Genomic DNA, 22,301 nt, shown 5'->3' on the forward strand with positions numbered 1-22,301 from the left:
CTGGCCGCCTGCTTGCTGGACCCTGCCAGACCCTGCTGGATCCTGCCAGACCCTGCCAGAACCCACCTGCTGCAAGCACCTGAGCTGGGGACACTTCCCGTGGCAGCACCGCGGGCACCGTCCTCTGCGCCTGCCAGTCCAGTGCTACATGGGCACTGGGCACCAGAGAGGGGCAGCCGCTTCCCCCAGCATCTGAAGCACTGCAGGGCTTGGCTGGGGCCTCATCCTGCCCTGCTGGACCCCTCGGCCCAGGCAATGCCACCCCAGTCCCCTGCCCACGTCCCCTGAGGAATGGTACTGCCTCCAGCCGGGCTGCGTGATGGGTGCTGGGGTGGCATTGGGCATTGCTTGCCCTGGAGCAAGGGTGACACAGGATGCTGCACAGCCCTGCGCTGGCTGCCTCCACGCGTGGTGAGCAGCCAGCTCTGGCACTGGCTGCGTGGAGGGCTCCCCAATGCCATGGCCCTGTGTGGGCAAGCGTGAGCCTCCAGCTGCCGACAGCACTGGCGAGGGGAAGGAAGATGACAACACCACTCTGGTGCTGCTTGGCCTGCGGTCCCCTTCGCCTGGGCACAGTTGCTGCCAGAGCTGAGCGATGGATTCCTTCTGCTTCGTCTGCTTCCAGAAAGAGGAGCTGCAACCCCTGCACCTGCACAGGTCAGTGCTGCAATGCCCGGCTGGGTGGCACGCCACTGGTGGGGACACGCTGCAAACCCATGAAGGGCATGGGAGCATGGCACTGAGCTGAGCTGGGGAACAATGCCTGGCATGAAAGCCGCCTGACTTGGCTGTGCCAAAGTTTGCCTTGGAGCAGGTGCATCCTCTCCTGGCTGGAGGAGAGCAGGACCCAGCACTGTGCCATGCCATGCCATGCCAGGCCACGCTGGTGAGGGGCTGTGTGCACAGCACATGGGCACAGACAGCATGTGCTTCCCCAGCAGCAGCTCTCCAGGGCACGGGGCTGGGCATCCCATGCCATGCTGTGCCGTGCCATGCCGAGTGGTGCCAGTGTGCCCATGGGAATAGGGCTGTTGGCATCCTGGAGCCATCCTGCCCACTCCTGCTCACCTGAGCGGGGTCCCTGGACGAATGCTGCTCCAGGGCCTTGCTGCTGCCCCTGGGCCAGGGGCTGGCTGGAAAGACAGGGGCCAGGGCTGTTGGGGGGTCCCCAAGGAGGACCCATGGCTCCCCAAGGCCAACCCCTCTCAGCAGTGGCACCACCACTTGCCTCCCCCTTCCCCGAAAGCTCGTCTCCCATCCACACTGCTGAGTGGCAGCCAAGGCAAATGTGTCGGTGCCGGAATTAGCCAGGCAGCCGGCAGGGATGCAAGGTGTGAACGCCAGCACATGTCATGCCCAACTGCTCCTCTGTGGCACCGAGCCACTGCCGTCTTCTGTCCCACACCACCATCCTTGGAGCAAAGCAGCTGCCCCGCCATGGCTGGGAGCCCCCCACAAGCACTGGCTGACCATGGTGAGGACCTGGGGGGCGGCGGTGCCATGTCAGTGGTGGTGCTGGGCTGGCAGCTAGGCAGGGCTATCAGCTGGGCTGTGGGCATGTGCCAGTCCAGGCAGTCTGTCCTTCCTCATGAATGTGCAAGAAGCCATAGGATTTGTTTTGGTGTAAATCATATTTTTTGGGGCCTCAGTTCCCGTGAGTTGTTGCCCACGAACTTAGTGCTGGTTGGGAAGGTGCTGGGAGATGGAGGGGGGGACCAGGATCCCAGGGATGGAAGACGGGCCTTGGGTGCGGGTGCTGCTGGTTGGAGAGGGGTGCGGAGCATCCCTCGGGCTCCCATCTTACAGCCCGACCAGAGGCACCCAGCCTGTGCTGCACCACAGGTGGCACGAGTTTGGCGTTCTCAGCCAGAGAGGGGAGCTCCCAGAGTAGCAGTGTGGTGGCCCGAGGTCCTGTGTGGTGGCCATGGGGACGACCCCTCCCTGCGTGGGGGGACAGATACCTTGTCACCAGGGACCTCTCCCAGTCCTGACCTGCTTCAAAGGGGGCTGTGGTGGGTGGGGCTCCCCATCCCCAAACACTCCCCTATTTGTCAACAAGCCTGTCCCCACCAGCCTTTCCCTGGGCCTGCCTCCAGCCCATGGGGACAGGGCTGTCACTGCCTGCCACCGTTGGCACAGCACCTACTGGGGTGGGCTGCCCCGGGCTTTTGCCTTGGGGTGCCGGCAGAGGGACCCACCGGGTGCTCCCCCTCTGCCACTGACCCACCATCCAGCCCTGGGCCCGTCACCCTGAGCCAGGGGGGTTGCGTGGGCCCACGCATGTGGGTGCTGGAGGCAGCGTGCCTATCCCCGCAGCCTCGCTAGATGGTGCCAGGAGAACGAGCTGCGAGCGGAGGCAGACAGCGGGTGTGCGGTGCCAAGCCAGCCAGGGTGCCGGGGCAGGGCCCATGGCTCTCCCCGTGCTCCCAGTTCAGTCCAGCTTGCTGCTTCGGCTCGGTTGGTGACAGGATGGGAAATGCTGCAAGCAGGAGCTGCGGGCACAGCTGTGCCATGGCCCCAGGCACTGATTCAGCCACCGTCTGCGGCTGCAGACCTGGATGGGGGATGGGAGTGGGCCAGTGCCATGACTCCATTACACCCCCAAATCTCACCTCCCCCATGAATAAAGCAGTTGAGCTTCTTTTCAGAAGAAATCCATTCAAAGAAAACCTTTCTTTTTCCTTTCAACCCAGTAGCTGGATAGTCATCATTATGCTCCAGAATCAACACCACTTGGCAAGTCCCCTGCAAGTGGCTGCAGGCAGATGGTGCTGTAGGTCCTGACCCCCTGTGCTGGGGGGGCCAGCACGGAGGACGCTGTGCCCCCCACCTGGCTGGATCGGGTCCATCCTATGCCCCCCAGGAGCAAGGGACGGGGCCTAGGGGGGCTGCGGGAGGGGAGACAGCACCCTAACAGCTGCTGGCAGCAGCTCGGCGCATCCCCACCACACAGCTGAGCTGCAGGTTGTGCCCCACGGTGCCTGGGCTGTGTCTCCTCCCTGACCTTGAGAGCAGCTGCGGGAATCTTGTCCCTGCAGCCACAGCAGGGGATGGCAGCACACTGCGTGGGGGGACCACCAAGGTGGGGGACGCTTAACCTCCCACCCCAGTGCTCCAGGAATCAGCTCCCACCAGCCCCCTTTCCCTGTGAAATCCCAGGCCGGGCGCGGTCCCCAGGGACCGAGGGGACACCCAGTGCCCCAGCATGGGTCGTGCACCCCAGGCTGGTTGTGCAGAGGGGTGCTGGGCAAGCAGCCCTGGCTTCAGGAGACGGACAACGGGCAGCGAAGGTCATGCCAGTGCCTGCACCGAGTGGTGAGGCAGAGTGAAGGGCCAGCCCGAGTGTAGTAGTAGAGCAGGAGGTTTTGGAGCTTGGTGGATGCTATGGGGTCGTGGTGGGGTAACATCCAAATGCAGCTGGGGGACGCCACTGGCAGCTCCCCAGGCAGAGCGCGTCCCCTCCGCTAGCGCTGCGGCTCCCAGCGTGCTCTGCTCCCGCGTCACACTCCCTCCTTCTCTCCCCGCCTGCTCCTTCCCAGCATCCCTGCCAGCATCTTAAGGCAGGTTTTAGCTCATGTCACCAGAGCGTGATGGGCTGTGGATGGCCATGGCACCCCGGCCCATGTGCTATGCAGAGCACGGCCCCTTTGCTCCCATCCTGCCAGTGGGGATCAAGCAACGGCGAAGGGACGAGTGACCTTCTCAGTGAATTTGGAGGGGATCAGGCTTGCTAGAAATATTTTGGGCTTTTCAGGTCATTTCCCTGCCTCCCTCCCTGTCCAAGCACATCCCCCATGGCACGAGCTGGGATATTCCCTTTCTGAGCAGAAATCCTGGGGGCATTCATGGTCCCTTGCGGAGCCGTGGGCTCATCACATAGTTTGGTATCAAGCTAGGTGATAAACATGTTTGATCCGGCTCTTTTCATCTTGCTAATCTTAAATAGCTATTAATATTCTTTAAGTGCTTTGAAGACCATGAGCACAATGCAAACACTATTTGGTGCTATTGGTGTTACTATCATTCAATCTGTGTGTGACCCACGTGCTGGTGATGTGCTGGTCTTCAGCCTGGTGGTCACAGATGAGCCACTGAGCCCCATGGAGCCCTGCCAAGACCCATGGAACCCCACAGAGCCCTACTGAGCCCCATGGAGGCCCACGGAGTCCTTCTGAGCTCCATGGAGCCCCGCTGAGCCCCGCAGAGCCCCATGGAGCCATGCTGAGCCCCATGAAACCCCATGGAGCCCCACCAAGCGCCACGGAGCCCCATGGAGCCCTGCTGAGCCCCACCAAGCCCCATGGAGCCCTGCTGCAGCCCAGCTTGTCCCTCACCGAGAGCTCAGCCTCTGTGTACCTGGGGCACAGCATAGCCCCATCCTCCAGCACTGGGGTGGTGACACCAGGAGCCAAGCCATGTGTGGGGTGTGGACATCGTCCCTGCAGCCCCCTACGGCCCCCGTGCAGGCTCCCTGGGCACTGGCGCTTCACGCCTGACCTAGAAACAGCCCAGAGCTATAAATAGGGTGAACCAAAGGAGAGCTCAGAGGCGCAGCTCAAAATGCCACAAGCAGGAGGCTGCAGGAGCCAGGGAGCTGCAGCCGGAGGTGGCACGGCAAGGGCAGGCAGGGGAAAGGGAGGGACAGGTGCCTTTTGTGGGTGCTATGGGGAGGGACAAGGCTGGGCCTGCTCCACCCCCAGGGGCCAATGGAGAAGTGCATGCAAGGAAGGCTGCGGTGGCTTTTACCAGCCCATGTCCTGCTTGCGTGGCAGCACAGGAAGCACCCCAGCTCCGCCCTGTCTCCCATACTGTGCCCATTCCCAGCACCATTACCCCTAAGATAGTCTCCTGCCCTCTGCCTCCCCTTTCCCAGCCCCACAGCAGCTGGTCTGAGCACCCAACCAGCACCCATCCAGCACCCATCCAGCATGCCCCAGCTTGCTGGGTCCCTGGGCTCTGGTGATGCAGGGGACAGCATTTCTCCTCTTGTGGCATGCAGATGCACCCATCCCACTGGGGATCATCCATACTTAGAGCATCCGAGCCATGAGCTGTGGCAGGGACAGGTGAGTGGAGAGGGGATTGAGGGGACTGGCAAGCGCTTGTGAGCCACAGCTGCCTCTCCTGCTGCCCAGACCTGAGGCCGGTCGTGCCCCGCATGGCTGCCAGCTGTGAGAAGGGTGGCAAAGTCACAGCAGCGCCTGGCACCGAATAAAAGAGAAGTGTTGGAATGTGATTCAGCCTTTTGCTTTAAAGTCATTCATAAAAAGACTAATTGCTCTGCGCTCTAAACTGGAAGCGGATTAGAGCCGCCAGTGAGTCAGTGGTGACAGCTCCCTGGTGGCGGGGGCTCTGGTAGCAGCAGGACGGCCCCAGTCCCGCTGGAGCAGGCACAGCTGGCTTGCACAGCCCACGCAGTGAGTGGGAACAACCCGCCATCACCCCTTGGAGCGCGGGGCAACCCCACGGCTGTGGGTCAGCTCAAAGCAGCATCGCAGGAACAAAGGGACCTGGCGCCCAGCTAAGAGGCAAGGGAGCCCCAAAGCAGACCATGACCTGTGCTAAAATGTCCCTCCTCAGCCCCGGTGAGCGCAAAAGGAAATCCAGAAAGACTAGATATGCACAGGGATGCTCCGAGGAGGAGCATGGTGCCTCCCCTTCGCCTTCCTCCAGGAGAGCTGCCACTGTCCCCTGGGCTGCAGGTGCCGGGGCCCTCCTGGTGCCGGGCTCTGGCATTGCTTGCTGAACGTGTTGCCAAACTTTAACGAGGCTGAAAGGAAGCCCACGTGGCATGTCTGCCTCTGCCAGCTTTCCCTGGCTCGGCCCAAATGGTCCCACCATTCGTGAGTGTGTGTGGGGAAGCCACACGTCTTGCACGTGTTTAGGAGTGGCGCTTCAGAGGGGCGGGTGGGCATCACCCATGCCAGAGGCGAAGAAATACAAAGTCTTGGAAGGCTCAGGGAGGGCAGGAGCCAGGGAAAGTGCCAACAGCGGGATGTGGCCCTGCATAAGGATGCTTCCAAGGCGTGGTGCCGGTGGACCCTGGGTGCTCCGGGCATCTTTCTTGCTGCACACAAGGACAAGTGGGGTGGCTGACATGGTCCATGCATGGGTAACCGAAGAGGTACCTGTCCCAGCCTCTGCTCACCTGCATGCCCTGCCCGTGGGGTGGTTCTGCCGGGCTGAACCCTGTAGGGTTCGGAGCTCCGGGGGGCCCCTGCCTCCTGCCCCGGGACAGCCCGCTGCTTCCCGCACCGAGCATCCCCGGTTCCACCCGACACAAACCCCACCCCCCGCAACCCCCGCGTGGGCCTGAGCTCCTGGGCTGGAGGGGTGCGGTTGTAGGGTGGGGAGCGTGGGAGCGGCGCGGATGGGGAGCGCTCCGCACCCCCGCAGCGCCGGGGGGAACGGCGGCGGACGGAGCCCCCACCGCATCCCGCTCCCCGGGGGCTGCGGGGCGGGGCGCGGGGCGGGGCGGGGGGGCGGTGCCGCCTGCACGGGGGGTTCCGGGGAGAGGAGGGGGATGCAGGGGGGCCGCCCTCCGCTCCGCTCCTCCGGTAGCGGCGGCGGTGGGGCCGCGGCATGAGCCCGGCGGTGCGGGAGGCGAGCTGCGCGGCGCGGCCCCGCACAGGGGGCGGGCGGCGGCTCCTCTGTCTCCCCGAGGACGGGGCGCGGCCGCTCGTCCTACCGGTAAGGGGCGGGGGGCGGCGGGGAGGGGGCGGGGGGGGGCGCCGGTACCAACCTGCTCCTTTGTGGCGGGGCCGCCCTTTGTCTGCCCGCAGGGAGCGGGGCGGTGGCGGTGGGTCCCCGCCCGCCACAATAGCCAGTACGGTACAACCGGGTGATTTGAGGGCGGGGGGGTTCGCCTCCCGCCGCCCCCCGCAGAGCCGGGGGGGGGATCAGCGGGGGATGGGGGTGCTACCCCCCCGGGGGGCTCGGCCCCCTTCCCGGGAGGAGCGCGGGGTCCCTCCCCCGGCCACTGTCACCTGCGCCCCGGCCCTGCGGCTGCGGGGACAAACTCGGGGCCGCGGAGGGAAGCGGCGTGAGTCACAGTTGAAAGGAGTTTTGTGCCGGAGCGGGGCTGGAGCCGGGGGCTGGGGAGGCGCCTGGGGGGCCCTCTGCCTTCCACTTGCTCCGGAGCCGCAGGCGGGGCCGGTTTCAGAAGGAGAAAGGGGTCCCGGTGAATTTTGGGTGGGGGATCTGGAAGGATGCGCTGAGATGGAGGGCGGCTGGATGCCGGGGAAGGGGAGCAGGGAAGGGAGAGCGGGCCAGAGGTGGCCTCGGGGGCAGCTCAGGCCATCTCCCCATACCGTCTCCCCTCGCCGCCGGCGCGGTGCGGGAGCGGGAGCCGGCCTCCAGCCCGCACCAGCCTCTCGCCGGCTGCAGCTCGGGAAGGGGGAGCGTGACCCACTTTCCTCCAGGTCCGGCCTCGCTGGCGCCGTGGCCGCGGGCAGGCGACGCCAGCCGGGAGTCCTGCCGCAGCTTGGGGACGGGTGAGCGGCGTGGGGGGCCGGGGCCGTTTGGTCTCGGCGCCCCTCGGAGCTGGGTCTGGCGCTGGGGTGTCGTCTGCTGGGAGGCGAAGCCTCGGAGCTGCGTGCCCGGGTGCCGAGCCCCTGACCCGCCTGGCGCTCGGCGTGACCGCGGCGTGTTTCTGTACCCTGCCCAGGATGCCGCGGGAGGAGGCTGCCCGGGGGGCTAGGGGGCAAAGGCGCGCAGGGGAGAGGCGGGAGCATGCCCCGCGGTGGGAGCCGGGGGCCACCGGGGCGATGCCCGTGCTGCGGGTTTACAGCAACCCCACCGCATGTAAAGGCCGCGAAGCCCTTGGTGCAGAGATGGGGCTGGTTTTTGCAGCGGGGTGACGTGCCCCGCTGCCCCCCAAGAGCAATCGAGAGGGGCCGAGGGTCTGGCTGGCCCTGCCTGCGGGGAATGGGCGGGCGATGGGCAGGTGCCGCTCGGGGCGTTTGTCTTTGCAGATCCCAAACGTGCGATGCTGCCGGCGCTGGTGGAAGAGTTTTGGGAGGGAGATGATGACAGGTTGATGAAACCAATCAAACAATGAAGTAATCATAAAACCCCGGTGCCAGCGGCGAAGGCGGGAGGAGCTGGAGGCTGGAGCAGCTGAGGTCCTAACGAAGCCATCCCGCTTGTCAAGAAAAACCCCGGGAGGCTGAAGTGCTGAAATTCAGCCAAGGTCCTGCCATCGGGGGCCAATGGACAGAGGCAGTGCGGTGCAGACGAGAGCAGGGAAAATCCTGCTGGCAGCTCCGGGAGAGCAGTGCAGAGGGCATGGAGGATGGTGGCGGGAGGGGAGAGCAGCAGCTCCCTGTGGAGTGGCACCGCCCGTCCCTTGGGAGGACAGCAAGGGCTGTTGGAGGAGAGAACCTAGGTGCTGCTTTATCTGCTCTTCCCAAATTTTTCTTGCGGAGGCTGTCTGTCAAACCTGAATCCTGGGACCAAAGGCTGAAGAAGCTTGTCATGGGCCTGTGGCTGGGATGGGAGATGGTTCCAGATACAGATGGGTGTGACGGGGCCTGACCCTGCCCCGCGGCTGAGACGTCCCCACCAGGAGAGCAGCTCCTGCCTGCTGGGACACCATGTCCTTCTGGGTGTTTGCCGGCTTTGCCAAAGCTGATCCTGGTGCTGGGCATTCTGCGCTGGTCCAGGCAAGGAGGTGATATGAGAAACTCTGGATAACTGGGAATTCAGTGCCATCGTGCGGAGAAGTGTCCCAAACTGGGAGCACTGGGAAGCCACTGTTGCTGCGGGTGCTTCCGTGGGGATTTGGTGCTGGTTCAGGTTCGATGAGCAAGCGGCACACAAGCACTTCCCAGTGCATTCGCACCGCCACAGAGCCAGCAAGGGGCGAGAGGATGTGGAGATGTGACCCATCCATTGCCTCTGTGGAGGATGGCCGCTTCTCCTGGGCTGTGGGATGCTGGCAGAGGGACCATTCCCAAAATGCTCCCTGCCTGCAGCTGCTGGCTGGTTTTCCTGTGCTGTGCATGTGCAGATGGCATGACCAGCCACCTCATGGATGGGCTCAGCTTGTCTTGAGCAGCTTTGGATGCCCCTGGGGCAGCGCATGGGTGAAGGGACCCTCTCCCCATCCATATTTTACTGCTCTTGGGTGGGTGGGAGGTGGCTGCTGGCCCCAGTGGAGGGCGGTGCTGCCTGCAGGCAGCCCCCATGCCCAGCCTGAGGATGTCGGGATGCGGCGGGTACCGATGGCTCTGAGCCCCCATGAGACGCCTGTTTCCATCCCGTGCCCATAGAGACGTTGGCCTCATTAGGCGAAGGTGCCTTTGCGAGCCATCCCTGGATGCTGGCATGCTGCTGCCCCTGGGAAGTGCAGCTAATAATGCCTTGCACCAGTGCTCTGGTCCCAGCGGCACAGAGGAGATGAGAGGATGTCCCTGGAATGGGGTCATGCAGGAACAGGGGTGGCGGAGCCTGGAAATGAGCGGGGCTCTAGGAGGCAGTGGCTTGGTGCAGGGCACGGCTGAGGCACCGCTTGCCCCCCTCACTGACCGCCACGCAGGCAGCACCAGGGTGGTGCGGGAGGTGGGGGACTGGGAGCAGGGGTGGTCCCAGCAGGGCCAAGCACTTGCTTGGAAATTACTTTGCTGGCTCAGCAGGTGGTTTGGAGAAAATAGAGGAGGTGTGGGAGCCGGCTGGAGTGCAGAGGGAGTGAGCTCTGGGTGCCCTGGTCTCCAGCCTGCTGGGCTGGGGCTGAGTCAGTGTTACCCGCTAATAACTAAAGCCAATTACATCATAATTAACGAGCATGCTGCTGTCTTAGAGAACGTTGCCGCGGCGGGAGAGTTTGGGGATGGGGGGAAATCAAAGCTCTGCAAAATACACATGGTGCAGCCAGGGCATCCACAGCGGCAGAGCAGCATGTCCCTGTGCCTGCCCTGCTGCCAGGTATTTCTCATTTCTCCCCTCTCTAAAGAGAAATATGAGTCTTGTAGAGACCCTAACCCTGCCCCACATGGTTTTTCCCTTCATCTTCCCAATTCCTTGCCTCAGAGCAGCCCACAGTGCAAGTCCTGGTCCCTTGCCAGGCTTCCAGCATGCTGCCTCGCCGCAGAGACCCCTGTGTTGGGCTGAAACCCTTTTCCTTTGACACTGCTCAATAACCTGGTTGTTTTCCTGACCTGTCTCTGATGTGGCCAGAGGGTTTTTTTTCCCCTTTTCCCTCTTAATTTTCAAGCAGCCTCCTCTGCTGGGTGCCTGGGGCAGCTCTCCTGGGCAGCCTCTGCTCCTCTTGATGAGCTCTTGATGAGTTTGCAATTACTTGTTGGCAGAGCCGATGTGCCCAGGGCTGGCTGTGTAGTGGAGCAGCATGTGGAACAGGAGAAAGCATCCCCTTGCAGGGAGCAGTGTTGGGGTGGGAGCAGGTTGGTGGTACCCGGTGAGATGCTGGGCTCTGGATATGGGATGCCGTCCTCCCAGGAGCTGCTCTGCGGTGTTAGGGATGGAGCCAGGGAGGTTTGGGGAGAGGAGCGGCAATTGCTGATGGGAGACGAGTGGCTGCCTATAAATACCTGCCAGGGAGCAAGGAAGAGGTGGGTGGATTATCCTCCTCACTCAATGAGATAAATGGTTCTGAAGCTTAAACACAGAACAATTTTAGTCTGAATAGTAGGAGAAATGGTTCAGGATGCGGAGATGATGGCACAAACTGCCTGTGGTGAGCGGCGGGGTCCTGGTGCTGCTTGGCAGCATCTTTCCTGCCCCTTTGCCGTTGCCTGGGGTCTCGTGCTGTGGGGGCCTTCGCCGGGACTCAGCCAGGATGTGTGTTGTTCCTCCATGCCTCTAAAAGCTCCTTCTTCAAGAACACCTGAAACAACTGAGCTGGGGGACCGTGCACTGGGAGGGCAGTTTGGGCTTCCTTTGGGCGCAGCGCTGGCTCCTCTCCCTGGGTGCTCTGGGGCTGTGCCAGGAAGGCGGGAGAGGAGCTGGTGTGCCAGGAAAAGGCCCCATTTCTGCTCTGGTTTGACCTGATCTGGCACATGGCTGCACAGGCAGTTGCGTCAGCATGACTGGCATAGGCACAGAAGGCAGCCAAGGACACAGGACCTCGACCCCGGCCATGCCAGGCTGGCAGCGTCTCTTACTGTGTTGGCACTGTCCCCCACTATGTCCCACTGTCCCCCCCATCCCCATGAGCGTCCAGAACCAGCTGGAAACAAGCCCTTGCTCCCTCTCCCCACTGCCACCCTGCTTCGCTGCTTACATCAAAACGAACCTGTTTTTAAAAGCATTTCAATTTTTAAGGAATACTTCTGCATTTATGCTGTTTTTGGCCTCAGTGCGCTGGTATTTTGGCCATCTCGCTGTTTGGTTTTCCCTGGCATTGGCATTGGCTCTGTGCTCCTGTTAGCCTTCATGGGATGCGTCACACTGAGCCGGCAGGAATGGCGGCACTGCAGCAGGATCCCGGCAGTGCGTCCCTGGCAGCATCCCTGGCAACACGGCCCCGCACCTGCCCTGCCAACCCACACCACAGCAGGTTTGCCTGCTCCATAAAGCACCGCAAATGCAGCAGCCACAGCCCTGGGGTGACTGCAGAAGCCTGGCATGCAGCAGGCAGACAGGCATGCAGCAGGCAGGGGATGTCATGTGCTGCGACACCCATTTCTGATGGGCGTTTCTCAGTTGCTGGTCGGAAAGGAGCTGCCTGGAAAACCCAACAGGTTTAGCCAAGAGGAAAAGCAAATAGCCTTTGACTTGGAGAGCCCTTTTAAGCAGCTGTCAGTTCTTTGTCTCCTCTATCCCATCCCACCAGCAGTTTTTTTTCTTCAAACCCCAACTTTGCTGACTTGAATAATTGCATTTCAACACTGGTTAATTAAGAGACATTGATGAGCATGATTGTAAATTCAAGTGTAGACAGAATTCTTGCAGGATGCTGGGAGCTGTTTTTAGTCATGCATCCATCGAGCTGCTGCACTGATCCACCTCCACCTCCAGCACCCAGACGCTGAAATGGTGCTCCTCTTCCAGGAGGCCAATAAAACACTATGGAGATGAGCTGCTTTGGAGATCGTATGAGTCAAGCCGTTACATTTTTGGAACATCATGATGGTGAAGTTCCTTTTCTATTTTTTGCCCAACTTCCAAGGGGGGGAAAAAAATGAAGAAGCTGAGCTCTGCTTTGGGATGAGAGGCAGCATGGCGGTGGGAAGAAAGGAGGGAGAGGTTGGAGATCAGGCTCAGCCTTGTTGGGAATGGACTGGAAGGATCCTCGTGCGTTGGGCAGGATTCTGACTCTAGGGTGGTGTGGGTGCTTGGTGGGTCCCTGTGGGGTGTCCAGCACCATTTGTGGTGGCTGTTATAGCCCTTCCATAGCCGTGGCATGGGGCTCAGCCCATGGGTGTCGCCTGGTGCACGTCCTCCGGCACAGCCGCTCTCAGCCTCCATCTTTCGCAGCCGTGGGCTCACCGCCTGCAAAACACCCGTACAGTGTGTTTCGCAGGTGGCGAGCCCACGGCTGCAGCCACTGAGCTCCTGCACCATTTCCCAAGCCGTCTGTGCTCCCGGCTCTGTCCCGGCACTGATCAGACCCCCGGGTGCCATTGGTCCTGGAGGCAAGTGGGATTCATTTTGAGCAGGAGTTCCCCCCCTCCCCCGGTGAGACGCTGCATTAGAAATCTAAATATAAACCAGCGCTCGCTCGGCTGCTGTCCCATGATTTTTGTCAATCTGCTACAAAATCAAAAGCAGCCAGATTTATCTACTGAGGTCCCACCAGCCCTGGGGGGCCCATGTCCCCAGCTGGGGCTTGCTTTGCACAGGGCGGTCGTGCTGTGCTTGCAGCATGGGGTGGCTCAGCAAGGCACCAGGTTTGTCCTCTTGGGGGATGATGGAGGGTGATGCAGTGCCGTGAAGACATCAGAAGAGATCCTGGGGTGGTTTTGCTGCCGTGGTGGTGTGGCGGGTGAGTCCAAGCTCGGCTCTCATTGCGGGGATGGCAGGGGTGAGGAAAAACTGCCGCCGGTTTGTTGGGAATGAGGAACATCAGTGCTGTCATCTGTGCACCACTGGCCAGGCTCTCCACCGGATAGTCCTGTGCCCTGGTAGGGGAAAGCCGAGAGTTGGTGCCGATGGATGATCAGAGGCATATGGCGGAGTGATTTGTTGCAGAGCCATTGTGTGCCACTCAGTGCTAGCGGCATGGCCCTAGCCCTGCTCCAGACCATCGCTGGATTGCAGGCAGACTTGGTTCTGGAGGAGGCTCCAGTGTTCTGCAAAGGTGGGAGGGTGGAGGAGACAGGGCTAGGTCCTGGGGTCCCCACAGGGAACTGCAGCAGCCATGGGGAGCCCCAAAGTGCCTCGGATCCTGTCCTGTGTGGTGGCTGTGAACACACCAGGACTGAGGAAATGTGTGTTTGTGTGTGTGTTTGTGTCTCCACATCCCTGCTCTCCTGGTTCTGCCATGCCCCAAGCCCTCACTTTGCCCCCAGACACCCCCCAATGCCGGAGGTGCAGGGGCCACTGAACCTCTGGCCCTGCCCCACATGGCTGCAGCCCCTCTGGAGGCTGGAGCACCCTCTCCAGAGTCAGGGTCGGTGGCCCCTGGGGACAGAGGGGTGGCATGCAGCAGGTGTTGCTCAGCACCGCCCTGAGCAGCCCAGTGCACCTTTGCAAGGCCCCGTGGCTCCCAGCCCCAGGGATGGGATGGGATGGGACAGGGTGCGGTGGCTTTGCAGCAGCCACCGAAAGCGGTGACATGCCTCTGCCTTGCAGTGCAGCCATGAGCGCGGGTTCGATTGAGCAAGAGCCATCGCGCAAGCTGGCCTGCTGCGGGGTGCCCCTCATCACTGAGGACATGCAGTCCCTGGCCATCCGCACCCTCTCAGGCACCGACATCAGCAAGCACTACGACCTCATCCGTGAGCTTGGCAAGGGCACCTATGGCAAGGTGGACCTGGTGTCCCACAAAAGCACAGGTGAGGGGAGCTGGGGGGGGGGGGGGCAGGGGACGCAGCTGTGCTGGGAGCAGGGTGCCTGGCACATCCCAGCTGTGCCCCAGGCTCACGCCTATCCCCTGCCCCCCGCAGGCACCAAGATGGCCCTGAAGTTCGTCAACAAGAGCAAGACAAAGCTGAAGAACTTCCTGCGGGAGTTCAGCATCACCAACACACTTTCCTCCAGCCCCTTCATCATCAAGGTCTTTGACGTGGTCTTCGAGACTGAGGACTGCTATGTCTTCGCTCAGGAGTATGCCCCTGGCGGGGACCTCTTTGACATCATTCCGCCACAGGTGGGAGCCCCCACACCTCTCATGGGAGCCTTTTTGGGCTGTGGGGGTCTGGGGACTCATTATTCCCAGGGCACTGCCGCTGTGCTAAGGTGGCCATGTGGGAAGAGGCCCCATGTGCTGGGACAGGGTATCCCTGTATGACTAATCCCCCACCAAAAGAACCTACAAGCAAGTATGGGACCCATCAGCCATCCCCTGGGTGGCCTAAGAGTCATCAGCCATCCCTAGGATGACCTGGGACCCATCAGCCATCCCCTGGGTGGCCTGAGAGTCATTATCCATCCCTAGGATGACCTGGGACACATCACCTGTCCCTTGGATGGCCCGAGAGTCATCATCCATCCCTAGGATGACCTGGGACATATCACCTGTCCCTTGGATGGCCTGAGACCCATCGCCTATCCCTTGGGTGGCCTTGGACCCATCATCTATCCCCTGGAGGTCCTAAGACCCATCACCCACCACCTATCTCCCTGCCACAGAGAGCACCCTAGATGAAAGCAGCCGCAACTGTGTCGGATGTGTAATGACCTACAGATATGGTGGTTCCCAAGCTGGGTGGGATTACCACAGGGTTTGGTGGCGGGTGGCTGATGCTGTGTCCCCACGCCCACAGGTGGGGCTCCCCGAGGATCTGGTGAAGCGCTGTGTGCAGCAGCTGGGCCTGGCCCTTGACTACATGCACAGCAAGAGCCTGGTGCACCGGGACATCAAACCGGAGAACGTCCTGCTCTTCGACCGTGACTGCCGCCGCGTCAAACTGGCTGACTTTGGCATGACCCGCAAGGTGGGCTGCCGGGTCAAGCGCATCAGCGGTACCATCCCCTACACGGCGCCCGAGGTCTGCCAAGCCGGCCGGGCAGAGGGCTTCACTGTGGACACCAGCATCGATGTCTGGGCTTTTGGGGTGCTCATCTTCTGTGTCCTCACCGGTAACTTCCCCTGGGAGGCCGCGGCAGCTTCCGACGCCTTCTTTGAGGAGTTTGTACGGTGGCAGAAGGGGCGGCTGGGGGGGCTGCCCTCGCAGTGGCGGCGCTTCACGGACAGCGCCCTGCGCATGTTCCAGCGCTTGCTGGCCCTCGACCCCGAGAAGCGCTGTCCTGTCAAGGAGGTCTTCTACTTCATCAAGTGTGACCTGATGGCCGAGGTGCGACGCCGACCCTCCTACCGCTCCCGCAAGCACGCCGGGGACAAGCTCCCGGCCGGTCCCCATCGCCACGAGGCAGCCGGCTCCTGCACCCCTGCCCCGCTCAAGAGGACTGTTCTGACTGAAGGGAGCGGATCCCACGGCTCTGAGCCAAGCGTGGCCCCCCCGGGGACGGCGAGCAGGACAGATGGACGGCAGGACAAAGGCAAAGGGCAGATGGTCCTGGCCACAGCAATAGAGATCTGCGTCTGACGGCGTCAGGGTGGCACGTGGTGGCCTGTCCCCCTGCCTCGGAGACAGGACTTGGGCGGGGGAGGGGTTGCTCCTGGTGGTGCTGCGAGCCAGGACCAGGCTCCAGGTCTCCCAAAGCAAAAAATAGAGAAGAAACAAAAACGAAGAGGAAAAGGACAAAACTGGTTGCGCTCTGTAGCACCAAGGATGCTGATCCCCCCAACCCGGCTGGGCGAGGCCCGAGGCAGGAGCCCGGCCAAGGGCACCACTTGCTGCCAGGGAGGATGTTGGTGCCCCCGGCCCCTGCCACGGCCATGGTGCCCCCGGCCCCTGCCACGGCCATGCTGCTCCCTCCAAGGCTCCCACCATGGTGGCATGAAGAGGAGTCTCACAATACAGGGAGGAAGAGCCTGGGGGAGCTGTGTGGGTAGGGGCCACCGGGGCGAGGGAAGGCCGATGACCCCGCACCGTGGAGGAGGCCTTTGAAGAGATTTGCATGGGAGGTGATTTGCCCCCTTCCACAGGTCCCTGCCCTGCTGGTGGGGACTGGGAGGGGATGGGGAGACGGGTGCTGGGCCAGTGATGGAGAGCCAGGGGGTCGCCAGCAGCCCAGGACCCCTGCCTCCCTGCTGCGGGAGGTGCTGGCAGCCATCGATGTAGCAAGTGTCCCTGTCTGTGTGTCATTGTGCGTCCCTGCCACTGGCAGCCCCCGTCCCCCTGCCCTGCTCTGCTGGGCAGCTGTGTACCAGCCCCAGACCCCTGGCTGGAGGGACTGGTCTCCTCCCAGCCGGGAGCTGTGCTCCAGGCTCGGGCTGGTGGTCGCAGTGCCAGCTATCGAATGGGTTGGAAGCTCGGGGACGGGCTGGCTTTGCCATTGTGGCGTCCCCATGTCCCCTCTGCCGACTTTTTTACCCAGGGACTGGAAAAGTTGGTGGTGGCACATCTCCAGGGCAGGACCTGAGGAGCAGGTGAGGGGTCTTCAAGTGGCCTCCTGAAGGTCCCCATGGCTCTCTGTGCTGGCCCCATCACCCTCCTTGCTGTCACTCCTTCCCCAAACCCTGGTTCCTCTTGCCTGGGGGTGGCGGGGAGGAGGCAGTGGGGTAAATCGCCCCGGGGCTGGCTGCAGCGAGGGGGGGTGGTGGTGGTGGCAGGAGCCGCTGGTGGCCCCTTAGTGACAAGGTCATGGGCTGGGGGGGGTCACAACCCCCCCTCCTGGTTTTGGCACCCAGGGCAGCAGGGGTTCACCCCACTGCTGGGTTGGGGAGGCTGGGGGACACCCCAAGGCAGCAGCACCCAAGCCCTGGCACGGTTTGGGCTTCCCTCCCATTGGGTGGGCACCGTGGGGACCCCCCTTGTCCCCACAATTCCTCCACAAAGGGCTATAACGCTATTTCAGCAGCAGCAGCAGCAGTTTACACAGGAGGCGGGCACCCGGCTGGACCCCCCGCCACCGCCGCTGCCCCCCCGTCCCCGTGGCACCCACCCCTGCCCGCTGCCCGCCCGCCATGCCAGGGCCGAGGGCTGGTTTTAGAAGTAGCATTGCCCCGATGTAGAGATGCTAGGCGTGGTTTTTTCTCCTTTTTGCCTTAGGTCCCTCAATGTCCTCAATCTTTCGTGCAATAATGTAGATAAGGGATCCCGACTGCCCCCAGGAGGGCTTGGTTGTACCTCTCCAGGCAGTCTGTCACGCAGCGGGGTGCCTGGGTGTGATTTCTGTTCCCGTCAAGGTTGCTGTGTCGGTAGGTTGTTGGGTTTTTATTTCCAGTTCCCTTGGCTGTTGGGTTTCGGACCTTCTTCCCGTAGGAGAAGCTGTAGTGTCACAGATGTTACCTCAGTTTGTCACTGTTGAAAATCATAAAAAAATCCCAAACCCTAAAACCGTAAAAAAATTACAAAATACATAGTTATAAAAGCAACAAAAAAAATCTCAATGGCAAAGACTTTTTTTTTAATAAAATAAATGTGATGCTGCTTGTGCAGCCACGGGTGGGTGGGGGGCACTGCCTTTGCTGCGCCATGGCCTTGGGGCTCCCTCTCCCCCCACTTTCACACCATCCCTCGATGCCTGGCTGCTGTGGCACCCCAGGGTAGGAGGGAAGGGGAGCGTGGAGCAGCACCCATGGGTGGGGGGAACAAAACCCCAGTCCGTGCAGCCCCCTCTAAACAGGCAGGGCTGCCTGATGCCAAATGTATTCCAGCCACATCCGCAGGCTAATTTCAATTTCCTGGTAATTATGCAAATGAATGTGGATTTAATTAAGGGCGGATTTCATTAAAGTATTCTTGGGGAAATGAGAACAGGGTGGGGGAGAGGAACGAGGAGGAAGAGGCAGGGAAGGAGAGATGAAGGCAGCACCTGCCCTGGAAGATAAATGGCTGCAGGGGATGCCAATGGGCTGGCAACCCATTCCTTGGGAGCGGGGTCCTGCCTGCTCCCTGCCGTCGTCCCCCATGGTAGGAGGGCACAGGGTGCCCAGCCCAGAGGCAGGGGGCTGCGTGGGACTGGCGTGCGGTGTGGCTGGGGGCAGGACCTGGGATGGACCCCAGGAAGATGCAGCAGCAGCTCCTCCAGTGCATCTCTGTCCTCACTCCAGGGATGAGGGCAGCAGGCAGCAAGCCTTGTTCAGCTGCTGACTTCAGCAGCGAAGGCTTTCATCTCCTTTCCCTTCTCATCAGGGCAGGGAAAGCATTTCTTTATCGCATGATTTTTTTTTTTCTTCCTCCAGCTAAAAATACAGATTTGGCCATGTGAAAAGGTCTAGGAAATCAATGTCATTGTCACCAGGCACTGGCTGGAAGGACCCTCCCCTCCCTGATCGCAGACAAAAAAGGAAACACTGCCATTTGACATCTTTGAAATGAACCGCTTGGGTTGCTTTCAGCTGAACTGTCTTTAATTCAAAGTGAAATGGCTAATTTTATCCCAGCAAGGTTGGGGATGCTGAGAGCCCGTCAGTGCCGGGAGGGTGGGGGCTGCTTGTCTCCAGGTGAAACCTTCAGACCCAAAAAATCACGGCAAAAGCAGTGGCTCAGCAAAGCCATCACCTGCTCACGTCCCCTCTGAGTTTGGTACCGGCTTTGGCCGGGAAGGCGGCCACACCAGTGCTGCGGCTGCTGACCTTGCGCAGTCCCCGAGAGATGGACAAGCAGCACAGGCACTGTTCTGAAAGAAAAGAACTAATAGATTTGTGCAGATCTTTGAGCCAGCCACAAGGCCCGAGGGAAGAGGCACAGGGTGCCAGGTGGGAAAGCAGTGTCAGTGCTGGATGCGGGATGGGTGCGGCAGGTCCATCCCCACCAGGGCCCCATAAAACCAGATCCTTCCCAAGCTGGGAAGGCCAGGAGGCCCTGGCCGTAATACTCAGCAAAACCTGCCCACCTCCAATTTCATCCGGCTCTTAATTCCTGGACCTGAATTTTGCCCACTTTTGCTTAGAGATGCTGAGTGAACCACTGCAGCCCCAGCTAAAATACTGGAGGTTGAGAGTAAAAATAACTGTGAATGATCTGCTTGTTTGGATCACAAGCAATCAATGACAAGCCAGCACTGCCAAAAAAAACCCCAACCCCAAACAAGCCCTTTAAAAGGAAGCATTTTGCCACCAAGATGCTGCCTTAGCACCCTGATGATTCAGGAGGGGCTGCAGGATGAGGCCCACTGCAGGTATTCCCATGCATCCTGAGCCAGGAGAGGAGCGCAGGGTCTGGGCTGCCGGCGGCTTCCCCATCTGCTGCACGGAGACATCAGGGGGACGCGAGCCCGATGTGGCAAGAGTATTCATTAAATGTGCTTCTTAGGGCTGATCCGCTTTCAAGAGTTTCCAAAAATAGCAACAACACCGAGCTGAGCTGGGCGTTGGAAGGAAATGTGACTCATGTGCTACCCAGCGCCTGAGCAAAATCGGACGAGCTGGAGGCCGCTGCACAAAACGAGCCACCTGAGTGAGAGCTTGAGCCGCTGCTCAGGGATGCTGCCGACAATGGCGTCTGCTTTAGGACACACGAGGGCATCCTGATGCCCTTTCCGGCAGCTGCAGAGCTGCCTACAGAGGGGGTGCAGCTTGTGCTTGTCCCCTGCCTGTCCTCTCCACAGGGCCCCTCCACTGCCTGCGTTTACAGCTGCCAGAGAGATGACGGACAGATGTCAGTCAAAGCCTGATGGCTTGAGAGGGCCCCTGCGGGTACAAGCTGCCAGAGCCAGGCAGCAAAAGCTGTCCTGAGGTGGGGAAGAATGCAGCCCCATGCCACGTGGGATGGTTCAGCAGGGCCATGGCTAGTGGCAGAAGGGAGAGGTGACCTTGTGTGGCAGATCCAGCCCCCTTTGGACAAAGGAAGAGCAGAGCTGGCTGCACCTCCCATCCCATCCCCTCTCCTGGGCAGGTCCCTTCTTGGTGGAAACAGCCCCATGAGCATCCCCCAGGGAACGGATCTGGGCCAAACTCTGCCAGGTGTCAACTGCCTTTACTCCAGCCTTAGCTGGCTGGGAAGATTCTGGCACAGGGTAGAGGAAGGCAGGAAGCTGCCAGCATCTCCAACTTGGCTGTGTGCTCCCTGCAGCAGGTTTGGACACATTTTTTCACCCAAAGGTGTTTCTTCCTGTGGAAAACCCAGTGTTTTTCACCAGGGTGTTTTTGCTGAAAAATGGGTGGGTTTGTCAGCTTTCTGATTGCAATTCTTGGGTACAGCGAGGTGCCAGGGCCCGGGGAGGTGACAAGGAGCACACCCAGCCCTGCACACCCCCCCGCCACCCGAATGGTTGGGAATTAAGGCTCTGGCTCCGCAGGCCTCCCACGTTGCCATGACAACCGCAGCATCCCAGCCTCAGCAAGGATGGGAGATCTCTGCCGTCCCCACCACTGCTTTGCCCAGACATGGCTCAGGATGCCAGCACAGGCAGAGGAAGCACCTCTGCCCTCAGGCCCAGCTGCCAGCTCAGGGTGCCACGGGCAGCACCCCAAGCCCACGGCTGAGCATAAGGTTCTATTTACAGTGGCTCCTAGGTGCTAGTCCACGGACCTCCTGATTTAGGCCTTCCTTCACATTCCTCTGAAAGCCACAGGGCTGGTGGCGCCACGAGAAGCTTTTGTTTCTCACGTGAGGATCTGCCCACTCAAACACCCTCTGCAGCCAAGCAGCGTGTGCTATACCCGAGCTGACACACAACTTGCACCGCTGCAGGCAGGTTTCTCCCCAGCCGCCTGGCTGCAAAGCTCCTGCCTGCTCTGGCTTGCCGGGTCCCAGCCCACAGAGCATCCTTCTGCTAGACACAACGTCCCCAGGCTTCCCCCAAACCCCTCCTGTCCTCCCTGGGGGGAACAGGGTGGGTCGTGAGCTCCTGGATCCCTTCTCCCCCAGTCACTCCAGCTTTTGAGGCAGAGAAGCCACCAGAATCTTTGGGACCAGCGTTACCCCATGCTAATTAGAGCATCATCATGGGTGGCTCTTGCTCTTGGCAGCCTCGCAAGACCTCAGCTCTCAGACTGATGAGATCCTGAGCTAAACCCTCACTGACATCGGTAGCACTGGGCTGGGGAGAAATTAAGCTCCTCACCCCAGAGGCTGCTACACCTCCAGAAAGGTCTCATTTGAAAAGCATTAATACAAGATTAATAGAGGCTTTAACAAACAGTGAATCAACTGCTAATGGAGCCCAACTTGTAAGCCATCTGTAACACCTCAGGGGCTTAAAGCCATCCAGAACATGTCTGGAACATGCTTAAAATGGACGTTAAACACCTTGTAGCTCTGAAGACACCGCATTGGAAAGAAACTTTAGCATAAAAGATTGCAAGTGAGACAGGAAGACTGCCTCATCCCTCCAGCTTCTTGAGAGAGGGTTTAATTTACAGTCCCTCAACCTCCTCTTCTCCAGACTGAAGAAGGTCCAGCTCCCTCAGTCTCTGCTGGACTCACTCCAGCTTGTGATATGTGTGCAGTCACTCAAGGGACTGACCCTTCCCCAGCCTGGTTGAGGAGCACTGCAAGGACCCTGTCCCAAGGACCAAGGCCTACTTTCAAAGCCTTGTTTCCTCCAGACAGGGCACCACGGTGTACTGCTCTGCAGAGCTCCTCGGCCACATCTGCCCTCATGGGCATTGCTTGCCAAGGCTGGCCAGGATAACTTGTACATAGCAGGACTGACTGGCTGACCCACAAAGATGCCTGGGACACTCGCTTGGCTTCAAATCCAAGTGGCCTTCAATATTTGGAGGCTGCCAGACGTGCTGAGGCTGCCAAAGCTGAGGCTTTGGAGGCTGGGCATCAGGATATGGTCTGTGCTTGTCTGAGAAGTTCAGTAACAGATATCCAGAAGACAGTGGTAGTCTAGTGGTCTTTAATTTGCTTCCTAGAGCTACTGTTCAGTATGCTCAGGTCCATGTGTTTGGATATCTCCCCTTGGTGGAGAGGAGCAGCTCTGCAGTACTCAGGGACACTTTGATTGGCATTGGCTCTAGCTGCTTGAAGCAGACCAGGATTCTCTGCTTGCAGGGTCAGGAACTGAACATCTTGGCCGGCTTCCAGGCTTCCCAAGGGATGCTGGATCTTGTGGAAGGACAGGCATGGAGTCAGAGACTGGAACCAGCAGAACAGTCACATTAGCCTTCCAGCGAACTCCTTGCAGCATGAAGTATCCAGCTCTTAGTCATTACCCAG

The 22,301-nt window shown here is 60.5% G+C and overlaps 1 protein-coding gene across 3 annotated transcripts; it reads left to right on the forward strand.

The window, feature by feature from the left end:
* The first annotated feature begins 569 nt into the window (after window positions 1-569).
* SBK1 (SH3 domain binding kinase 1) lies at window positions 570-17,595 on the forward strand. 3 transcript variants are annotated; one of them, XM_075106001.1, is made up of 5 exons: window positions 570-657; window positions 10,035-10,040; window positions 13,729-13,955; window positions 14,067-14,269; window positions 14,886-17,595. In XM_075106001.1, the coding sequence occupies exons 1-5, from the start codon at window positions 596-598 to the stop codon at window positions 15,666-15,668; spliced, it is 1,281 nt and encodes a 426-aa protein (XP_074962102.1). In that variant the 5' UTR covers window positions 570-595; the 3' UTR covers window positions 15,669-17,595. The 3 variants fall into 3 exon arrangements, with proteins under 3 accessions (XP_074962102.1, XP_074962101.1, XP_074962100.1); XM_075106000.1 differs by lacking the exons at window positions 570-657; window positions 10,035-10,040 and adding an exon at window positions 6,554-6,690 and having other exon boundaries at window positions 13,753-13,955; window positions 14,886-17,593; XM_075105999.1 differs by lacking the exons at window positions 570-657; window positions 10,035-10,040 and having other exon boundaries at window positions 13,631-13,955; window positions 14,886-17,593.
* Window positions 17,596-22,301: the final 4,706 nt, after the last annotated feature.

The sequence above is a fragment of the Phalacrocorax aristotelis genome, chromosome 10, assembly GCF_949628215.1.
Source record: "Phalacrocorax aristotelis chromosome 10, bGulAri2.1, whole genome shotgun sequence".
NCBI lineage: Eukaryota > Metazoa > Chordata > Aves > Suliformes > Phalacrocoracidae > Phalacrocorax > Phalacrocorax aristotelis.

Excerpts from the sequence above, each read along its gene's own strand:
- SBK1 (XM_075106001.1), top strand. The coding sequence starts at position 596 with ATGGATTCCTTCTGCTTCGTCTGCTTCCAGAAAGAGGAGCTGCAACCC. Across the intron at positions 13,956-14,066 it reads GGTGTCCCACAAAAGCACAG|GCACCAAGATGGCCCTGAAG; the intron begins GTGAGGGGAGCT and ends TGCCCCCCGCAG. Across the intron at positions 14,270-14,885 it reads TTGACATCATTCCGCCACAG|GTGGGGCTCCCCGAGGATCT; the intron begins GTGGGAGCCCCC and ends CCACGCCCACAG.